Below are 21,351 nucleotides of genomic sequence, written 5' to 3'. Positions count from 1 at the left end.
GACGTCTTAAATGCAATTTAAAAAATAATTTTTTTTAATTTTAGATGTGAAATATGTGTGTGGTGTCTACATTATAAATCCAACAAGTATATTTTTTATTAGAATATATTTTAGTTGTAAATTCAAATATTTAAATTCTCAATTTTTGAACATGACTAAATTTCGATTAATAATTACAGTTGTACAATTAGACAATTCAGCCAAATATCTAATAGTATTTTCTTCTATAATCATTGTGCATTTACTATTATTATCCAATATTTAAAAAAAAAATTATAAAAACTTATAACATTTATTGTTAATTGCAGTACCATAAACGATCTAGCAGCTCGCATCAAACAATAAGAGACTATATTCTTGCGCAAATATATATTGGAAAATTATTTAAAAGGCCGTACAGGAAACAGCTGTTTTATACTGTAAGCGCTCATTCACACAGTTACGCCAAGTATTGTGTATCTGAACGAAGCCAAACATCATTAGCGAGCTTTATATCTATCCATGTATATATATATATAAAGCCTGAGAGGGAAACAGGAGGGAGAACAAGTCAAAATGGAAAAGAGGGAGCGAATCGATGCAGTTGAGATGCAGTATGTGCGGCAGTTTGTGCATTTTCGTTACCACCAGGCGGCTGTGCACGCTCGGTTCTTTGTTCATCCCTCCATGTAACGGACGGGCAGAGCACAGTGAGCGAACGTGCGACTCGATGGAACTGAGTGAACGGCTGGCAGCCGTCAGTGCCGAGTGCGCTGACCCGTGGGACAGTTAGTGATGGTCGTTGACCGTGGCTGAGCGCGATCCATTGTTTACATCGGCGCGATCTTGACGTATCCTGAGGAGCGGCGTGTCGTGTCGTGTCCCGTCGTGTCTTCCGCGTCGAACCGACCGCATCGTCGTCATTGTCGTCGTTGTCATCATTGTCCTCGCTCCTTAAACGACGCGAGTGAATATGTCGTCGTCAAAGGTAGCGGGAGGCTCTCCCGTGAGAGCCACGGCGAACAAAGCCGAGCAGCAGCAGGAATTCCCGCTGGGCCTGGACAAGGATGCCAGCGAACACAGCATCTCCAGTATGATGTCGTGCGTGTCAATCTCGCCGAAGCACGCGGAAAGCAGTCTACGAGTTATGGAGAGCTATCTGCACAAGCAACAGCTGACTGACGTTACGTTGATCGCAGGTGAGCAGGCGGACGCTTTGTTTTGATAACAATGGAGGTAACTGTCAATTATCAATTTAAAATGACTTAGATAATAATGGCCAATCAAATGTTTCAATAAATTCGGGCTATTACCATCCGAAGTTTTTTAATTAACAGATAAAGATCAAGGTTTATTTATTGAAAATCTTTTATTTGAGCAATATTTTTATTATTAAAATTGTTTTATTGGTAATTAATTTGCTATTATTCAAAGTTTCTAAAAAAGAATTGAAAAAATATAGATAAAATATATTCTATTTAAAAATATTTTTAACAATAATTTAAGATATCCTATTTTTTCCGTTTCTTTCTGATTCATACTTGTTTCTTTTTTTAGGAAATAGACGTGTTCCGGCTCATCGACTAGTACTCAGTGCTGGTTCTGAATATTTTGCTGCTATGTTTACAAGCTCTCTACGAGAGTCAGGACAAGATGAAATAGAATTAATGAATGTGGATGGCGATGCATTGTGGGCTTTGGTTCTTTACTGCTACACAGGTGACTTTGTTTGAAATATTTTTGAATTAAGAGAACATTTTGAGAATGTTAATAATATTAGTTATAAATATATAGAAAGCATTTGGTTATTTTTAATTTTTGTTTAATTTTTATATATATATATATTTATAATTCTAATATAATTTGTGTGTATATTCAGGTTGCATCGAATTACAGGAGGATAGTGTGGAAACCCTTCTTGCAACAGCATGTCTGTTACAATTGAATCCAGTTATTAAAGCATGCTGTCAGTTTCTCGTCAAACAACTTCATCCGAGTAACTGCCTGGGAATACGGATGTTCGCCGATACGCAGGGTTGCACTGAATTATTTGAACACGCACATGCATACACAACCAAACATTTCATGGAAGTTACAAGAAATCAAGAATTCTTACTCTTATCCGCTCACGAAGTTGCCAAATTACTGGAGTCTGAAGATCTGAACGTTCCCTCAGAAGAAACCATCTTTCAGGTAAGATTGATTATATGTTACATGAATTACACATTTATATTTAAACGTAAGACAAACACACAAACTTGTATAAAATATTTTAAAAATATTATATAGCTGTAGAATTATAGATATATTTTTAATTACTAATGAGTAAAACGTTTCATACACATATAATTAATATCTAAACTTAAAGCATAGAGAATATTTATTATCGTTATTGTTATTTTTAGGCTCTTATGACTTGGCTAGAACATGATCCAGAAAATAGGAGCAAAGACGCCAGCAATTTATTAGGTTTAATAAAATTACCATTACTGTCACCCGCGGTGAGTGTCTACAGATTTTCTTTTTCCTGGCAGAAGCACATTGTATAATGGACTAGCTAATGAATGAAAATAGTTTATAGCTGACAATATTGAAAGCAACGAAATGTTCAGAGACCAAAGGGTGGCACAGGAATTAGTAATGGAAGCATTAAAATATCATTTATTACCTGAGCGAAGACCCTTGCTTCAATCAGGAAGAACAAAACCAAGAAAAGCTACTGTGGGTACGCTGTTAGCTGTTGGAGGGATGGACGCTAATAAAGGTAATGTATTAAAACAAATTATTTAATATCAATTTCACAAGATTAAAAATTAAAAATATATATGTTTTTATTAATACATTGTTTCAAAATTAATTGTGCCATTTTAATTTTTTCAAGCAAAATGATTCGATGCAACCTAACTTACAGGTGCGACGTCTATAGATGCCTTTTCATTGCGTGATAATGCCTGGAAATCTCTAGCTGCTATGAGCGGCAGAAGATTACAATTTGGTGCGGTAGTAGTCGATAAAAAATTAATCGTCGCGGGCGGTAGAGACGGCTTAAAAACGCTGAATACGGTAGAATGCTTCGATTTCTGTACTCTAACCTGGAGCACCTTGCCACCCATGAATGTTCATCGTCACGGATTAGGTATAAATCAATGCGGAAAATTTTCATTGATCGATTTCATGAATAACTTGACAAATACATTCTAATATACTTTGTTTAAATTACAGGTGTGGCAGTCTTAGGTGGGCCTCTCTATGCTGTTGGTGGCCACGATGGCTGGAGTTTCCTTGATACAGTAGAAAGATGGGATCCGGCAACGCGTCAATGGAGCCCGATATGTCCTATGTCCATACAAAGATCTACAGTCGGTGTGGCTGTGCTAAATGATAAGTAAGCTTACCAATGAATTATATTTGCTGTCACGTCCATTACTTAGCGCACATTTTCATATGCATTCAGACATGCATCAAATAATATGTAATATATTCTTCAAGTTTTATTATTTGATCTTAGTTTTTAAACCGGTTTCAACGTAACATTTTATGACATTTTAGATTATACGCCGTCGGAGGAAGAGATATTAGTTCCTGTTTAAATACTGTAGAATGTTACGATCCACATACTAATAAATGGACACCATGCGCGCCTATGTCAAAGAGACGAGGCGGTGTAGGGGTTGGAGTGGTAAACGGTTGTCTCTACGCACTCGGTGGCCACGATGCTCCGGCTAGTAATCCCAATGCTAGCAGATTCGATTGTGTGGAAAGGTAGTTTCTGCTGCTAATATCATACGTGAATTTATTAAGAGTTGTATCAAGGTGTGTGTAATAGAATGTGTCGATGTATAGATACGATCCTAAAACCGATACATGGACTATGGTTGCACCAATGAGCGTACCCAGGGACGCGGTCGGTGTATGCGTGCTTGGTGACAGACTTGTGACTGTGGGAGGATACGATGGTCAACAGTATCTCACACTAGTGGAAGCCTACGATCCACATCTCAACGAGTGGGAACCCGTAAGTATATATACACTGTTTCCATAATTGAGTATGTGAAAATAATGTTAAATATATAATTTGTATAAAATTTAAATTTATTTCTTTGAAGGTTGCTCCTCTTAAAGCTGGCCGCGCGGGACCTTGCGTAGTTGTAAAAAATTTAACTAGTGGCACCTAGATCATTCTTACTAACAATCATTATTCGAGTTTATTTTTATATGATTTGTATTCGCAATTATATATAATTTTGTGTATTTCAGGAGTCTTAACACAATTTGCTCTCTTGTGATATTGCATGCACTTTAAACTAATTCCAATGTTATTTTTCCGAAATAGCTTAATTAATTTCATAAGTATTAAAAAGTATTAAATTTCTTTTTAGAATGTAGCAATTTTTATAGAATTTTTACACGTTTTCATATTGTCGCATTGCTTCGAAGAAATTCAAATCGTTATAACTGCCAAAGTTCACTTTATTTACGAATGTATACATAATACTGCGATTTTATATAAATTTTCTATGTGATGCAAACAATAATGGTTGTGGCAATTCGTATTTATCATATTAATCTAGAATGTAAGCAAAAGATCTTTTAACGAAATCTATATGTGCAAACACATTGTTCTCTCATAAGAAGTAACGTTGCTTCTCATAAATTCTCTATATTTTTTTGAGATATACGATAAATCATAGGCTAATTTTTGCTACGAACAAATGGTATAAAATAATTATGAGAGAAAAACTGAAAAATTAATATTATGTAGATACTTTAATATAATATTTGTATGTTGAATCATGTCGATAACTTTTTTAGAAATCAAAGTTTGAGTAGCTTAAACTTTGACAAAAGAGAACGTATACATGTAAGAACAAATTTATTTTTCTCATCATGATAGATGTCTTTATTTACACATGTATGATGTCTCTATATTCGGTAGTTATATAATTTTTTGAAATAAATAAAATGATCATATCGAATAATTAAAAGAAACTTTTCACATTGTTCATTAAGTTTACATTGACCGTTTGTTAAATCTTCTTTTAACAGGCCGGGAACGTCCTGAAACAGCCATAACAACAAAATATATATCTTTTACAAAATTAGAAGTAAAAATTGTAAAAATCATCAGAAATATGAAACATGTCCATTCCATTTTTCTAGACAGAATTCTTATAAAGAATATTCTTTGACCTACCTAGGAAAATCTGATGCTGGCTCTGCGAACTTATGTCTGACCATGAATGTAGCGATAGCTTCCGCTACTTTATCCGGGACGTCTTCGTGAACAGCATGTCCGCAAGCGGGCAATACTTGCATTTGGAATTTACCTATTTTCAGATAATTATTATTTCATGAAGAAATACGTACAAAAATTATGTCGCGACATGTGCATAAAAATCATATACCTTGCATTTGGCCTACAGTAAGTTCACGATCTAATCTGTCGACTCCTGCTAACAATAACATTTTCGGTGCCGGAACATTCAAGAATGCCGTCGATAAGCCTTTAAACCAACCGAACCAGTGCTGTTCCGTCTTTGCCAAATCTATTCTCCAGACATATTTCCTATTGGCAGAGACAGTGGAAGACGCACGTGATGGCGGTGGTGGCATGTTGAACGACTCTTCCTCTTGAATAACATCATCTCGTGTTACAATTGATTCTGGATTAGATTCACATGCGTTGCATTGAGTTGCCAATGACTCAATATCATGAGTTGCTAATTTGCTAGTTTCAATGCTGAAATGATACATATGTGTCGCATGACTCAATTTATTTCAACACTGATATGAAAGTGTTACAAAAATTAAGATATCCCTAAAAACTCACTAACTTCTTTATTTGTCCGGGAACCGAGACCTTTGCAGATTGCACATTACGAATTTGTCCGCTACGAACACTGAAAAATAGTTAAAAATCACTTGATGTAAAACTTTGTATGAAAGTACATTGAACATTTGTACTAAGAATTAATATCAATTTTATTCAAAGAATCAGTTTGAGTTATTTAAAGAATATACTTTTCAAAATATGATAACTGATGTATTAATAAATACCGTAATAAATACTAACCACCATTCTATAGCCTGAGGTATGGTGCTAAAACTAGACGGTCGAGATCTTAAAAAACTCTGCATAGAGGCTAATGCATCCATCGCTGTACCTTCTACAACATCTATAACTCCTAATCCATACAAATTTGGAATTAATGAAGCTGCTCTCACAGCAACTGCTCCACCCATGCTGTGACCGACAAGAATTATCGGATCATCATGCGCAATTGCATCTATAACAGCTGCAACATCCCTAGGTAAAAGACAAAATATATAACTTATTAAATGCATATGTACGAAGAGTTTGAAATTTTATGTACAGTGACTTAGAACAAATAGTATACATATAAACTAAATTTTCAAATATTTTCATGCTTTAGCAGAGATCTGTAAAAATTCATGGATTTTGTTGTCATTTTGACAACAAAAAATTTAGTCAATTTTAATCATAATTTTTTATATTTAAGATTAAAATAAAGATATAAAAAATATAATTAAAATAATAAAAAATAAGCAAATATACATTTTACTTACGATGCTAAAGTATCCACAGATAAATCCTCATCATCTGTAGTATGAGTGTCTCCATGACCTCTAAGATCAATAGCCATGACTCTACATAATACCATTGTCATGATCGATTTCTAAAATTCAAAATAAATATTAATTTTCTCTTTTCTAGTGGATTATTAGCATTAAGAAAAATACTTGCTGTAAGTTCTGCCCATGTTAAGCCACTGTAACCACCACCATGTAATAAAACTAATAGCGGTCCTTCAGTGCCTTTAATATAGACATGAAAAGTATTCTGTTCCACAGGTACATCCTTGGAATGATCAAAATATGGAATCCACCGCACCGGATCGTAGTCTCTCTTTCGCTGGGACCCTCTTGATTTATTAACTCTTAAAGAAAAAAAAGGAAATATCCTTATACAAATTAACATCAATGATTTCTTCATTTTTTAACTTTGCTTTTTAATTAATTTGAATCTGATTTTACTCTCTTGATTTCATAAAATCGCACGAACCTGGAGTTTAATGCCGAGAAATTAACAGCCGACGGTGGTAATTTGGATCTCAAAATTGACTTTTGGAGAGCAGACATGTTGATGTTATCATAGACGCCAATGATACTATGTCGGGAACGTTGTTCGGACTTGTATTTTCAATTGCAGTCACATATATAGGTTGAGAAAGAAGTACGCGATATAATTATGCGTGTACATAAGTGGCAGAAAAGGAGCACGAAAATGATATGACATTAACTAACACCAAGCGGAGAAAGAACATCACAACATGAAATGCACACTAATACACATCAACTTGCGCCGACTGACAGTTTAGTTTGACGTCACTGACACTTACGCGAAAATGGCGCAATCAGCACAAATATTTGTTACTATCTCCAGGTAGTGCCAACTTTATACTATCTGTTTTTTCGGGTTGGTAACACTGATTAAACATTTGATTTGAAAACGTTATGAGCGAAAAGAGAAAGAGTCTACAGAGTGATGCTTATTCTGTTTTACACATATTATTTAACAATAAGTCAGTACTCGAAATTAAGGCTGATTTTTCCAATTTCTTGGTAGATTTTATCCGTCAGTTACCTATTAATAAATATCAGTAATCCTTACTCGGTGGTTAAAATACCGAGTAACATTACTTTAGGAGAAGAAAGAAAGCGTCAATCACGAAAATTGGTTAAAATGCTCAACTAATACCGAGCGCTAATTTTTATGAAAAAAATACAATCAATTACAAAAAAAATTTGTTTATTTTATAATATATATCGGCTAGTTATATGGTCTACAATTAAACAATTAATCAAAAATTAATTATGAATTAACAACTAAAAATAAACGAAAATTGCATTACAAATGAAATACAATCAATTTCACTCCTAATTTTTTTTAAAATGGCGTGAATCGTCAGTTAACACCATACAAATATGAAAATAGCGCGTAATCGTTAATAAGCGTCCAAAACGAACGCAGCTTACAATTAAAAGTCACAACACAAATGATACTCATAAACACAAGTGTCAGTATGTGTTTTGTACGCGTATACTAGGTATAACAAAATGAAATGGTGAAAATTTCATAACGTATTTTATAACGTAAGAATTTGTAATACATAAAACAACTTCAATTAAATATTTCCAAGTATTTTAAATTGAAACACGCAAATTAAACATGTTTCTTATATTGAAATTGACAATAATAATTTTACTAAATAAAACGTACGCTCATATCACGCAAGATAGTGAAATAATATTGTTGCCGTCATGGAACTCAATAAACGCAAAGGAGGTACATACGTGCGTTTTACTGCACTGTTTTATTTCTTGCCCAATACCCAAAACATTATTCGACAATTATTAAGTCTTTTATTAATTATTATCTAATTTACAGATATTATTAACTCTCAAAGTTTTTGGAAAATTAATTCAGCTGAATATGCGCAAGAATGAACAGATCATATCACCTGCGTTTAAAGTATGGAAATATAATAGTGTCATAAAAAAGTTGTCGGAACTGAAAACATCGAATCCTTGCTATTATAATCACGAGGATCATGTCAGCTCCGCAATCATAAACTTCTGTGACAAACATGGATTGGTCAGTGGTACTATATAAAAAACGAATTAATACAAAATTTTTATTTTTTTACTTTTAATCTCTATTTCTTTTCGTTTTGCATATGAACAAGAGACACAAAAAACGAATAAATATTTTTTATAGGAAGGACTTGTTTTTCTGAAAAACGACACATTGAAGATTAGACCGTTGCGGAATGACTTTGCGTCTTTGTCCTTAATTGATGATTTTTGCGTTAAAGAACAAGTTAATCTTTCATTCGGCAAACCTCACCTTGTTAAAAGATTATTGCAATATTATACTGGTTCAAATCTTTGTAGTTTGAACAATTTTAAACGGAAGCCACGTTATGCACAAGATGAACAAGTAAAATATATTATAGAATTGGCCGTTTTTTTCGACGAAGCTGCATATCGTAAAATCATGCCTTTTCTGGGTGAAGATAAAGAACTGTTACACATTATGATATTAACGTATGTGAATCAAATGCAGGCTTTTTTTCATCATCCAAGTTTAGGTGTTTCTATTGATATTTCGTTGGTACATTTGGATATTTTGGAAAAACAGCCGTCAAATTTGCCAGTTATTGACGGCAACGCTAGCCAAGTGCTCAATTCGTTCTGCACATATGCCGAAACTCGTAATCCTCCATATGACAAAGATCCAGGTCACTGGGACATTAGTCTTTACCTAACCGGAATAAATATTTATTCAGTGGACCATTCTACCCTAGGAAGATCCTTCTTTGATGGCGCGTGCAACTCAAGTAAATCGTGCGCAATAGTAGAATTCGGTGGTGCACGTGAAGAACTTACATCGGGTTTTACATCGTCTCTCGTTGCTGCTCATGAGATCGGCCATCTGTAAGTTTATATATAATCGTTTTACGTATAAATTAAGTATAAGTAATGTCTTATAAAAATTTATAGAATTGTATAATTTAAAAGCAAAAAGTAAGGAGACTCTTTTTATAATTTAAAAACAAAAAGTAAGGAGACTTTTTTAAGAGATTTGGTTCTTTAATTGTTCAGTATATTTATTATAAATAAATTATAATAGAAAAGTATTTAGAATAAACAATGCAAAGTGAAATATATTGTCAAATTTAATAATTTATTTGTTCCAAAGGTTAGGAATGCAACACGATACAAAACAGTGTGAAATATTTAATAATTACAAATACTTAATGTCACCTCGCATGCACTATCAAGGCCAGAGAACATGGTCCATGTGTAGTCGTAATACAGCTAAACTTCTCTGGAAAACAAAAGAATGCCTCCGAGATAATACGAGACTGGAAAATCTCGCTGACGTTGCACTCGACCATTCGCGTTATCACGATTTACCAGGAAGGAAATGGACCGCGAAGGCACAATGCGAATTATTTTTCCGCGACAATGACGCGAACGTAGTCACGTTGCTTGATATATGTAAAACTTTAGAATGCGAGACACCTAACAAAAGTAAATCTTACTTCACAGGATCGGCGTTGGAAGGTATGTATTTTCTCACTGATTTCTCAAATACTTTACAATATAATTGATCTCATTTATTTTGTTTAGGAACTCATTGCGCACTCGGGAAAGAATGTCGTGGCGGAGATTGCTTGCCCGTCATTGAACCGCCATACAATTTTAAGTTTTGTGAAAAAGATAGATGGAGCGAATGGGAGGAAGACTCCTGTAAAAGCAGTTGCTTGGAGAAATCCAAAGGCGTACTAGCCAAACGACGTTTATGCAAACATCAAATTAACGGTTACATCAAAAGAACGACGAATTGTGCAGGACCATATTACGACATGGTTCTGTGCGATGATTCTTTACTTTGTACGGAGAAACGCAAGACGATCCACGAGTTTGCTACTATGAAATGCACGGAAGTCAAGGATATCATGTCCCAGCTGGACACGCAGCCGGGATGGCAGATTGCTCATGAAGTCGATAGACCGTGGATAGCTTGTACTATATCTTGTTTCCTAAAGAACAATTCTACCCCTTACACACCACGCCTAGAAATGCTTAACTTTGGTGACGACCCATACTTTCCAGATGGAACGTGGTGTCACAACGAAAACGGCCAGAACTATTACTGCCGCAAGCATTATTGTCTGCCGGAAAATTATTCATTAGATGAATCCCGAGAAATTGAATTATTGTCGAGACATTATCAAAATGTGTGAATAAACATCCGAAAAAAAGAAAATTGCAAAACGTACGTACGTCAATTTAGATCCGTTGGTCAACTTATGTAGTATTTGACTTAAAGTCGGATGAATCATGATTGTTAACTTCTGGTTTGCGTATTATCCATTTTTTGTTCTATATAGCTACGAAATGTCAACTAGATTTTATGTCATATAACGACAACTTTATCGATTACTATTGGTAAAAGCAAAAAGAAAAAAAGTTATTAATATACAAGTTTATGACAAAGCATTGTAGGTAATGTGATCAATAAAATGATGGCATTATTATTTCATTTAGAGGAAAGTGAAGAAAAACGATAACGTAGAAGAGAATAATAATTCACTAAATCATTTGTTTCAATATTGTTTAATGTTTTATTATTATTTGTAAATAAAGTTTGAATAGTTTGGACAAATAAAGAAATACATATTATAAAATTGAATCATTTTTTAATAAAATAGTGTGAATAATTAATCAGTTCTAGAATCTCGGAGCGCGATACATGGTACGCGCTTGGTACTTTATATGTCGTTATTAAGTCTCATATAATTTCTACCTTATTCTAATATTTAATTTAAGGAATTTTTTTTATTAAACATATTTATTTAAAAGAAAATTTGACTTGCAATATCTGTCACCATATGTGAATTGTATTTTATTATTTTCTTTCTTTCGGCGCGTTATCGCGCTTATTATTCTTTACTCTGCATCTTTCCAAATCGAAATCTGTACAACCTTGTCTTTCTTATTATCCTGTTATTATCCGCACGGTGACACTGGCATCTACAAGGCATCGTTGCATATTAACGCGTTATCTTTTCCGCTACTATCTTTTATTACATTTCACAGTTTTTCACTCCTCTTTTTCATCGTTACAAGCATGTGTCGCGTGTGAAGTGTTTTGAAGAATTCTTGCGAAAACGCGTACGAAATTAGCGTTCAACGTTGCCTTTAAACTTTTCGGTACAATTCTCTACGTCGGGAGTACCATTTAAAGTGTTGCGCTATTTTCATTTGCATGTCGCAAAGGCGTGTAAGTACTTTGTGTGAACTGAGGGCTAAAAAAATGAAGAGGGGGCTTAGGAAGAGCATCGATACCCGATAGAGCAACTTTGGAATGAGTGATTATTTGTTATTTAGTATTTACAAAATGTTGTGTATAAAATATTAGAAATACTCAGTAAAATATTCAATAAAAAATATTTGCAATATTTAATATTCATATTTAATTATTAGAAATTTTTGACATATTTATTATAATTAAACTTGTTTTCAATAAATATTTTATTAGATATTTGCTTAGATAAATAAACAAAAACTTCAATATATGTAATTATTATTTTATAAACATTAATTATTTTGAACGCAACTCTAATTTGGATTCACTTTTGAATTTTGCAGATCAACTTCACAGGTCAACAGAACAACTCCGTTGCTGCGCATTGTACCGATGAATAAGTTCAATTTTTGTTGTTATTATTAACGATTTTGATATAAGATACATACAACTATATAACAACTATAAAATTTAACATATTGTAAAGCGCATATAATATTAATTTTATAAAAATTTTAGTTTACATGTTGCAAATTTGGTATACATTAATTTCTAAAAGAACAAACTATTTATTATTTTGATAAATTTAAGTTATATGTCACGCATTATATGTATACCTATATATGTTGTTCTGATTTGATATATAAAAATATTAAAATGTATCAAAAAATATTATCCTAATAATACTCATATTCTTTTATTTGCCATTTTTCTAATACATAAATTTTATACATGAAGAAAAATCAACATGTGATATATATACAATGCAATTGAAAACCTGACTAAAAGAATCAGCCAGGTATTTTCTATGTATTGCACAGAAACCAATATATAATGTACTACGCTATGTGCAGTTTTCTTATTAAAATTCCTATTAATTATTTTGTTACTATTCAAAAATGGATAATAAAAGCGTAGCATTTTTATGAATTTAATTACAATTGCATAATACATTTCTCCTTCTGCAATACTTTTTACTTAAAAAAATATTAAATACTAAATGAATCTCTGAAAAAAGCGAATTTTGTTGATTCTTATAGCCATAGCTGCAACTGCTATTAATAAAACTTTATTCAATATATTGATATAATAATTTCGTATTTAAAATTTTTGTATAATATTTATAATTCATTATTTACAAGAATCATATACGTATAATTAATTAAAATAGAATTATTATAATAAACTCTAAAGTGAATCAAACAACAATGAACCTGCCATAAGAAATTGAAGATCTGATCGATCGCACTATGTGCACATTCTGACAAATTAAACAGCATGGATGGCAAGAGAGGTCCCTCGGACTTGAGCTGAGTGTTTCTTGCGCGTGACCGCCTTTCTTAGCACAAGTATGGTGTGTATATGAGTTTACCTCTTCGAGGTAAAAAATGGCACTTGATACTTTTATAAGTATCCTATTATGAAATGTATAACACTGGGAAATGTTTTACTGCTAAATATGTCAGACGCGACATATATAAAAGATTGCGTCAAATCAATAAATTCTTTCCTTTCAAGTTTTACTAACATCTGTACCATCCAAAATTCGTAAAAATTCTAAATTTGATCATAATGCAAATTCCTTCGCTTTAATCGTGATTATTCTGCAAAGTATAACAAAAATGGAAGAGCATGACAAAATGTGACTGCAATCTATTTATCACATGGATATGAAAGTATAAATAAATGCAGGTATCGCCAATTATCCCGTATAATCGAGCAGGCGCCGCGGAACCAAGGGGGGGCGACTGCCCACTCAGAGATAATTCAGGGGGGGGGGGCTACGCCCCCCCCCATGAAATTTTTCTGTTTTCTTCAGGTATTTCATGACCAAAAATATTGAGTATCAAATATTTACATCACAAAATGGAAAAATGGATTATTTTTCTTTTCTTTTCTTTTTTTCTTCTTTTTTTCTTTTTTTTGACTATTTACTCGTTCAATTGAAGTACACTATATAACAAAGAAAATTAAGCGCATTAAGTTAATTAGAACAAAAAATCTGTGCATATTTTTCGCACATTTATACTACCCACTGAGTGGCCTATTATATGATGTTTGAATGAAGTTACATATATATACATATACATATTATAAATGTATTATGTATCCCCTTTATAAATTGTGCCCCCTCAGATGAAAAATACTTCCGCGGCGCCTGTAATCGAGAAATCGTGGTTTCTTTTTTTTACATTCCTGCTAGATAGTTACAAACGCGAACATTAAATAAATATCCGCTATACTTCTTGCACTAAAAATCATTATCCCAGCCAGAAATATCGTCGGATGGTGGCGGATCAGAATCCGCCGGATAAACGTCGAAATTGGCGGTATCTATAGCACTTTGGACTCGTGGCAGTATCGGGGGTTCTAAAGTTCTCGTCCTCAGGCCTTCCCAATTAAAACCATCAAACCACCTGTAAATAATTCATAGAAATAAAATATTCGGATATTGCTTTTCTGACAAGCGTGACGGAAAAAATATACTTACTTGTGTTTCTGTATTTCACTAATGCCGCCTTTTTGATATCCAAGACGTTCCGCTGGATTATCCCTAAAAAAGAAAAATGATGGATGTTTGTCATTTTTATTATAGAGTATCACTAATGTAACATAAAATATATTGTAATTTACCTGCAGAGCTTTTTGATGAGCGCCATTGCATTACGCGTAATAGATCTGGGAAATTCTATGGCGTCGATTCCTTTCAATATTATGTTATATGTTTTCATCGGGTCGGCGCCGGTAAAAGGAGGTGTGCCCGTAAGTAATTCGAACATGAGAACTCCAAGGGACCAATAATCTGCGCTTATGTCATGACCTTTATTTAGAATAACTTCCGGTGCCACATATTCTGGCGTGCCGCAAAAAGTCCATGTCTTCCGTCCGTTATCCAATCGTTTAGCAAAGCCGAAATCCACGAGTTTAACATATCTGAAAGATAATATTGCGAAACATAAATTTATCAGAAGATCTACCAAAGATTTGCTATCATATAGATGTACACATTCTTACCCTTGATTATCCAAAAGTAAATTCTCCGGTTTAAGATCCCTATAAATGATATTTCTCGAGTGCAGATAATCGAATGCTTCTACAACGCACGCGGTATAAAATCGTGTGGTGCCGTCATCGAAGTGTCCCTTGTCCCTGAGAACAGTCCATAGTTCGCCACCCAAACAAGCCTCCATCAACATATAGAGATATTTTCTGTCCTTGAAAGTCTTGAAGAGTTTCACCACAAAATCGCAATCCGCTTCGCTCATAATTCTCTTTTCCGACATGATGTGCTGTTGCTGTCGCGTCTCGACGATTTGCGCCTTCTTCATTTGCTTCAAAGCGAAGGATCGTGTGCTATCTCCGGCAATTTGAACTAATTCAACTCTTCCGAAACCACCCACGCCGAGAGTTGCAATAGTACGAAGGTCTTGTAACCGCACGTCCCGGAATTCCTCGTTTAGTCTAAAGAAATCGTAGGATTTCAATTTCCACTATAATTAATATTTATTTATACATTTATTACAGAAAGTCAATGATACTTGTAAATTGTAATTAAACTTATACTTTTCTTGCTTATCGCACTTAATGTATATTTGCTGACTGAATATCAATATTTTTTAACATAGTGTCTGCTGCTTTTATTTTTTTATACCATTAAACTTACTTGGAACAGTTTATTCTCCCATCCTAATGCTAAGCATGAAACATAATATTTATACATGATATAGAATATAATATGCAGCTGTCATTTCTAGAAAATTTATCTAACATGGATTTAACTTTTGTAATTGACAAGAGATATATTTACCTTCTGCGTTCCACCAGCTCATCTCTGTATCTCGTTCGGATTTCATCCAACGATGAAATTAATTGATTAAACGTTTCGCGGTCTATTACTAAACAGTTCACTCCTTCCGGATCATCAGCAATTATGTTAGCAGTTCTGAGATCATCACTATAAGAATGAAAAGCATTAGCATATATTCTTACTTGTTAATTTTAATTTAATATTAAATTTGTAAAAAAAAAAATACTTGAAAATTTCAGTAAGAAGCGTTTGATACAATTTCACAGCGTAAGTTAAAGTTACTCGATTAATTTTAATATTTCCAAAATAATAAAATCAAAATGTTAATCGTGCTTACCCTTGCAAAGCTTTCTCGCCAAAAAAATCACCTTTACTCAACGTCCTAATGTACTTTTCCTCCGTTGTGTCAGGTTGCTTGATTGTCACGCGCACTTGCCCTCTACTGATAATGAAAAACGTATCACCTCTCGCCCCTTGTCTTATTATATAATCCCCATTGTTGTAGAATGTCTGGGAATATAAAAATAGAAGACAATTACCATAAATAACAATTCGAAGAAGAAGCTTCTTTCACTAGGGAAATGATCTTACCTCTTCTAAGACATCCGAAATTTTTATTAGGGTTTCCTCGGGCAAGTTCTTGAAAATCGGCACGCTGAAACATAAATTCTACGTTATTTCTATACGTAGCAGTAGGATTACCTGCAAGTTTTTATTAAAAGTTATTCATAAAAATATTCATGTTATGCATAAAAATACACATTGTTTTTTTTTTGTTTTTCTTAGTAAAGAACACTATAATTTTAAATCTCGATCGAGAGTCTACATTAAAAATAAAAGATTCTCTCAACAATAAAACATTGATATATCACATTATTTACACAGTTGGCTCTTTTGACATATAAAAATTATAAATTTTTCTTTCGTGTGAATTTATCATTTTTATACCGTTGCGTTAAAATCATTCGCAGAAAAACTTTACCATAAACTGAATCGTTAAGTTAACGTTGAATGACATTTGTAATTTAGTTTTTGTTTTTTCTTAATTCGTGATAAGGGAACTTTATTCACACACCGTGCATGCAAGATAATGAAAAGATTAAAAGCGCTAAAAATAAACACTGCTTTAGAAAGCATCTGTACGGTCAGCTTGAAGTACATCACTCTAATTGAGAGAGAATAATGTTAGCATGGCGATTAGCATACCTCTTCAAAAAGTCCGTGTATTCCGCCTGCCTCGAGAGACCTGTCCTCATCATGATGGTTTGGAAGCATTGCCGGTCGATTGCCCAGAGCTGGCAGTCAGTTGCAGCGGTAATCGTCGCTGTCCTCTTGCAGTTGTAAAGAATCGCGAGTTCACCTAGCACCTTGCCATGTTGCAAAGTGCTGAGATACTTGCCGTCTCTCGATACTTCGACCTTCCCCTCTGAAAAGAAATATTGATCGGTGATCACATCGGTGATACATATAATCTTGTAGAATGACTGTAGAATATTATCGACATGAGTCGTTTAAAATATAACACTTTATCGTGTTACAACTATTCAGTAAGATTAAAACCAAATTTTTAATCGTCAGTATTAATTTATTATCTTATTTGTATTTTTTACGTTATTTATAATATATTCGTATTAAAGCGCTATTTAAATTCCATCAACATTTAATCGGCTTTATTTGTAAAAAATGTGATTTATTGTTATTACTTTATTATTATATAAGAATTATTGAATTTTATTGGACCAGTTAATAAGAATTAAAATCATTTCGTCGCAATGCTAAAAATATAATATTCAGTAAAACAGAACAAAATTCTGGAACAAGAAAGACAGCCGTGTGAAGCCAGTATTGAAATTAATCGTAGATAAGAGCTAAATCAGTCGTCAAGTAGCTGACGTTCTTACTAAAACTGAAAATTTGTGCGCGTAAGACGATGTGAGGCTTATCAAAACAATAACAAATACAGATAGTATGCCAAATATTCTAACATACGTTCGATTCCCTTAAACGGTTGCTGTCAAAAGCTGAAACACATTCTGAGTATAAATTATTAATTTTTAATATAATGTCGCGTAAGAATCGAGTGATTTTTATTCCCAATAGCACGCCGACATTTCTACAAAAATCCATCAAGTCCCAGCATAATCATTCTTTCGACACTTAACTTATTCATGACATTTGTCAAGAAGACTCCGATTGCATCTAAAAAGATAGTATTAAATCGCAGAAACCGTATAATGCTGTGCAATTATACACCACTTATCGTCGTTATCACACTGCTTGATATTCTTCGCTAATAACTTTTTTCATATATCACTATAGTGTGAACCACATACAGAATTCACTATACTATCAAATGTACAAAATATTAAACATAATTATTCAAAATATTTTTAAATATTTAATTAATTATTTATTTGAATAACATTTAGTTTAAATTATATTTCTTTCTCATTTGCACGAAAGTATGTCATAAAATATAATTAATAAACAATAAAATTATTCGCCGTAATAATACAAGTTGCCAAGATATGAGATATAGGACCATAAGACTCAAAAATAATATTTTTTATCAAATCAGTACTGTATGAAAAAAATCTTACACTTGATTAACACATTTTATTCATAAAACTAAAATATATATATTCTATAATTCTGTCGATAAAAATTAACCTGATTGATAAACTTCGCTTCCATCGGTTTTTAATTATAGAGTTTGATACATCATCATAAAATAGGATACTGCCATATTTGTGAGCTGGAAAAAGCACATTAAACTGCTCATTGAACGTATGTTAAAGTTCGACTTTTTATTGTTAAAAAAATTTCAACTTTACCGCAGCAAAACTTTGCAAAGAAGCATCGAGTATGGAACCAAGTGTCATAGTTACATCTTTTGCTCCTTTTTGCATTAAAAATAATATTAATTTCTGAGTATGCACCGGTGCTATGTACCACAATCCATTATAACTGCAATAGATATTTCATATTTGTTACTCTAATTTTTAACATATAGATATATATATAATCGCAGAGTTTGTACAAATGTATCTCTACACACAAATATACTTGCGTTTAAGATACGATACTCACGTTGCTTTGAAAAAATTTGTTCCATGATCCGTTAATGCTTGCCCAACATAGTTACCGATGTACAAATAACTCAAATGAGCAAATATGAATACAATTATTATAAAGATCTCAATAACATCGTTCTCTACTGTAAATAGCAGAAAACACTACAACAAAATACGATTTCAATAAACGGTTCGTAATTTACCAGAACAGAAGAAACTTACTTACTTGAAAAAGACTGAAACTCAAAGAAGTGATACCCATTGCGACCAGAATAATGAATAATAACGTAAAATTAGACATAAAATATTCTATACACCTTTAACAAACAACTAAATATTGGAATTATTATATTATTATTAATTTAAAATTCAACATATCAATTATTTTTAAAAGAACATAGTGAAGCCATATAAAAAGAATAAGATAGTATATAAAAAATATTATAACAAATATAAAAGTACAGACTCGATGGCTTTTCGATGTACAACGACCGCATCTGCAATCCTCCGATGAAGAAGATATTCTTTTCGAGAACTAGCTAACACACTCATCTCGAACACGTTTTCCACTCGGTAACTGTATATATAGAAAACTATTTACATGTATGTATTTCGATATCAAAGCAAATGCTAACGAAACAAAAACATCTAACATTACCTGGCAATTTTAAGCAGTGCACACGAATGCAAAATATATATTACAAATGTGACACCAACGGAACTCAATCCGATCATTCCTATGTACACAGCTAATGATTCATGTAACAATATAGCGAAATAATATTTCTCCTGGTTGACGAAATATTCCGCGACTATGATTAATCGACATGGTCGTGATTCGTTCAATGGTAACATAATATTGAGAATCACTGGCCAAAATTGAAATATTACGGTAAAAAATATGAAACCGTGACAAAACACTGAAAAAAATAAAATCTAATTTAAATTCAAATAGATTTTAAATAAATTATTACACGAAAAGATATTCGAGAAATGCAAAACTTTTATTTTGTTAGTAAAAAAAGATAAAAATAAAGAAATAAAATCGTCTATAGGCCATTATAAAATTTATGATACAAACGTCTCGTAATAATTGGAATTCTTACCCATTACAATAATTGTGAATAGCTTTGCGTTGTAAGCGTATTTTTCAATAATATCAATTTCCAATTTAGTTTTCAATAAATTGTAATCATCTCGCATATGTTCCAGCAGTCCTTTCACCTGCTTATTTCATTTTCTATTATCAATCTTTACAATACAATTTATTGTACTTTATAAATGTTACGGTATAACGTTCAAAATAAATTTGGACTTACAGAATCTGTCTGAATGATAAAACAGCAATATTTTGTTGTACCAAAACTAATAGGAAAAAGAAAGCAGAAAATCTTAAAAACAAGATCTCTATTATACTGCATTGTAACAAATGACAGCAGCTAGAAAAATATTTATAGATCATAAATTATTTGTATGTATCACCAGAGAGAAAGTTTTCTACTCATTTTATTACAGAAAAATAAAAAACAAATATATTTAAAAAAAACCTATATAATATTCTATTTTAATTCAATTATAATATTATAAAATGCGAAAAATATTATTAATGAAATAATATCAATATTGCCATATATATATTATATAAGAAAAAGAAAATAAGAAATGAGAAACAATAAGTAATAAAATAAAAATAATTTTTATTATGTAATACGAGTATTTAACGAATATAATTATTTTATACAACCGCACAAAAATAAATGTAACTCGTTACCTGGGCAATAATACATGTTATCAGAATAATGACAAACAACATTTTCTGTATTCGAGTAAAAAATGATTGCTGATAAGGCCATAAACCGAGCGATTTCAGAATAACCCGATTAATTCTGTAGTAGCGCTCTTCAATAGCATGTACTTCATACGAGAACTGCGACATGACTGTCGCACGACCATTCTCATATTGTTCCTCTTCATATTTTATCTGAATTTTGAACAACTGATATCCCCAAACGACGATAATCGTGGAATAAGAATACGACTGTATTTTTCCAACAACACTGAAAAGCAATTTTCATAATATCGGTAAAAATAAAATTACTTCAATTTGTACCTCTGTTTCAGTATTCCATTCTTTTCAATAATAAGCGAAAAGAGTAAAAGGGAGAACACATGTTCTTACTCAATTATTCATCGATGCTCCCCATAACATGCGTAAGGTGCACGTTAAACTGTTTCCAAGGAAGTCATATCGTTGTTTCCCGAATATTAGAAACTATACATAATTTATCTAAATTGCTGCGAAATATTTTGCTTTTAATTTTTATACAGTTGCAAATGCGTAACTATAGAACAACGTATTAGTCTCTTCTCAGTCATCGAACTATCACATACCATGATCAAATTCAGCTACAAAATAACAAATTCGTTCGAATTGTAAGTTTAAGAAATTTTTACATATTGTCACACTTTTGTTTTTTTATTATCCTTTGATTGTAAATCTTTTTTTAATAAATTTAATTAAAATTATATAAATAAAAGAAAAAATAAAAATGTAAGAATTGAGCGGCTAATAAAAACAGTATGGAATTATA

General features: G+C 32.4%; 5 protein-coding genes across 11 annotated transcripts in view; 2 read left to right on the top strand and 3 right to left on the bottom strand.

The window, feature by feature from the left end:
• Nucleotides 1-264: 264 nt before the first annotated feature.
• On the top strand, nt 265-4,364 carry LOC105678139 (kelch-like protein 5). Of its 2 annotated transcripts, none has more exons than XM_012377231.2 (10): nt 265-1,178; nt 1,537-1,698; nt 1,859-2,172; nt 2,385-2,480; nt 2,554-2,743; nt 2,891-3,115; nt 3,202-3,364; nt 3,529-3,741; nt 3,823-3,994; nt 4,086-4,364. In XM_012377231.2, exons 1-10 carry the CDS (start codon nt 953-955, stop codon nt 4,152-4,154), a joined length of 1,830 nt encoding a protein of 609 aa, XP_012232654.1. In that variant the 5' UTR covers nt 265-952; the 3' UTR covers nt 4,155-4,364. The 2 variants fall into 2 exon arrangements, with proteins under 2 accessions (XP_012232654.1, XP_012232655.1); XM_012377232.2 differs by having other exon boundaries at nt 1,075-1,215.
• Nucleotides 4,365-4,835: 471 nt separating this feature from the next.
• LOC105678140 (protein phosphatase methylesterase 1) lies at nt 4,836-7,403 on the bottom strand. Its single transcript, XM_012377233.2, has 8 exons — nt 7,064-7,403; nt 6,746-6,938; nt 6,568-6,677; nt 6,053-6,286; nt 5,814-5,879; nt 5,385-5,719; nt 5,174-5,306; nt 4,836-5,037 (listed from the first exon to the last, which is right to left on the bottom strand). Exons 1-8 carry the CDS (start codon nt 7,138-7,140, stop codon nt 5,019-5,021), a joined length of 1,167 nt encoding a protein of 388 aa, XP_012232656.1. The 5' UTR covers nt 7,141-7,403; the 3' UTR covers nt 4,836-5,018.
• A 668-nt stretch (nt 7,404-8,071) lies between these two features.
• Nucleotides 8,072-11,258, top strand: LOC105678147 (A disintegrin and metalloproteinase with thrombospondin motifs adt-2-like). 3 transcript variants are annotated; one of them, XM_012377241.2, is made up of 6 exons: nt 8,072-8,347; nt 8,450-8,656; nt 8,780-9,498; nt 9,764-10,131; nt 10,198-10,593; nt 10,684-11,258. In XM_012377241.2, the coding sequence occupies exons 1-6, from the start codon at nt 8,231-8,233 to the stop codon at nt 10,812-10,814; spliced, it is 1,938 nt and encodes a 645-aa protein (XP_012232664.2). In that variant the 5' UTR covers nt 8,072-8,230; the 3' UTR covers nt 10,815-11,258. The 3 variants fall into 3 exon arrangements, with proteins under 3 accessions (XP_012232664.2, XP_067212448.1, XP_012232663.2); XM_067356347.1 differs by having other exon boundaries at nt 8,074-8,347; nt 10,198-10,846; nt 10,962-11,258; XM_012377240.2 differs by having other exon boundaries at nt 8,074-8,347; nt 10,198-11,258.
• A 1,301-nt stretch (nt 11,259-12,559) lies between these two features.
• Nucleotides 12,560-21,351, bottom strand: part of for (cGMP-dependent protein kinase for) — a 57,589-nt gene continuing 48,797 nt past the window's right edge. For 3 of the 4 annotated variants that reach the window (XM_067356343.1, XM_067356345.1, XM_067356344.1), the window contains 8 exons: nt 16,893-17,112; nt 16,278-16,341; nt 16,024-16,196; nt 15,687-15,833; nt 14,894-15,340; nt 14,513-14,812; nt 14,370-14,432; nt 12,560-14,295 (listed from right to left, as the gene is read on the bottom strand). In XM_067356343.1, the coding sequence (XP_067212444.1) occupies nt 14,130-14,295; nt 14,370-14,432; nt 14,513-14,812; nt 14,894-15,340; nt 15,687-15,833; nt 16,024-16,196; nt 16,278-16,341; nt 16,893-17,112 (1,580 nt within the window). In that variant the 3' untranslated portion in view covers nt 12,560-14,129. Of the gene's footprint in view, nt 14,296-14,369; nt 14,433-14,512; nt 14,813-14,893; nt 15,341-15,686; nt 15,834-16,023; nt 16,197-16,277; nt 16,342-16,892; nt 17,113-17,389; nt 18,303-21,351 lie in introns of those variants that run through there. The other variant, XM_067356346.1, reaches the window with a different exon arrangement.
• On the bottom strand, nt 18,779-21,171 carry LOC105678144 (uncharacterized). Its single transcript, XM_067356365.1, has 7 exons — nt 20,532-21,171; nt 20,080-20,199; nt 19,867-19,987; nt 19,419-19,680; nt 19,227-19,337; nt 18,987-19,077; nt 18,779-18,903 (listed from the first exon to the last, which is right to left on the bottom strand). Exons 1-7 carry the CDS (start codon nt 20,694-20,696, stop codon nt 18,901-18,903), a joined length of 873 nt encoding a protein of 290 aa, XP_067212466.1. The 5' UTR covers nt 20,697-21,171; the 3' UTR covers nt 18,779-18,900.

The sequence above is a fragment of the Linepithema humile genome, chromosome 5, assembly GCF_040581485.1.
Source record: "Linepithema humile isolate Giens D197 chromosome 5, Lhum_UNIL_v1.0, whole genome shotgun sequence".
Taxonomy (NCBI): Eukaryota; Metazoa; Arthropoda; class Insecta; order Hymenoptera; family Formicidae; genus Linepithema; species Linepithema humile.
The sequence above is the reverse complement of the archived record's forward strand: the minus strand, read 5'-3'. Positions and strand labels throughout refer to the sequence as shown.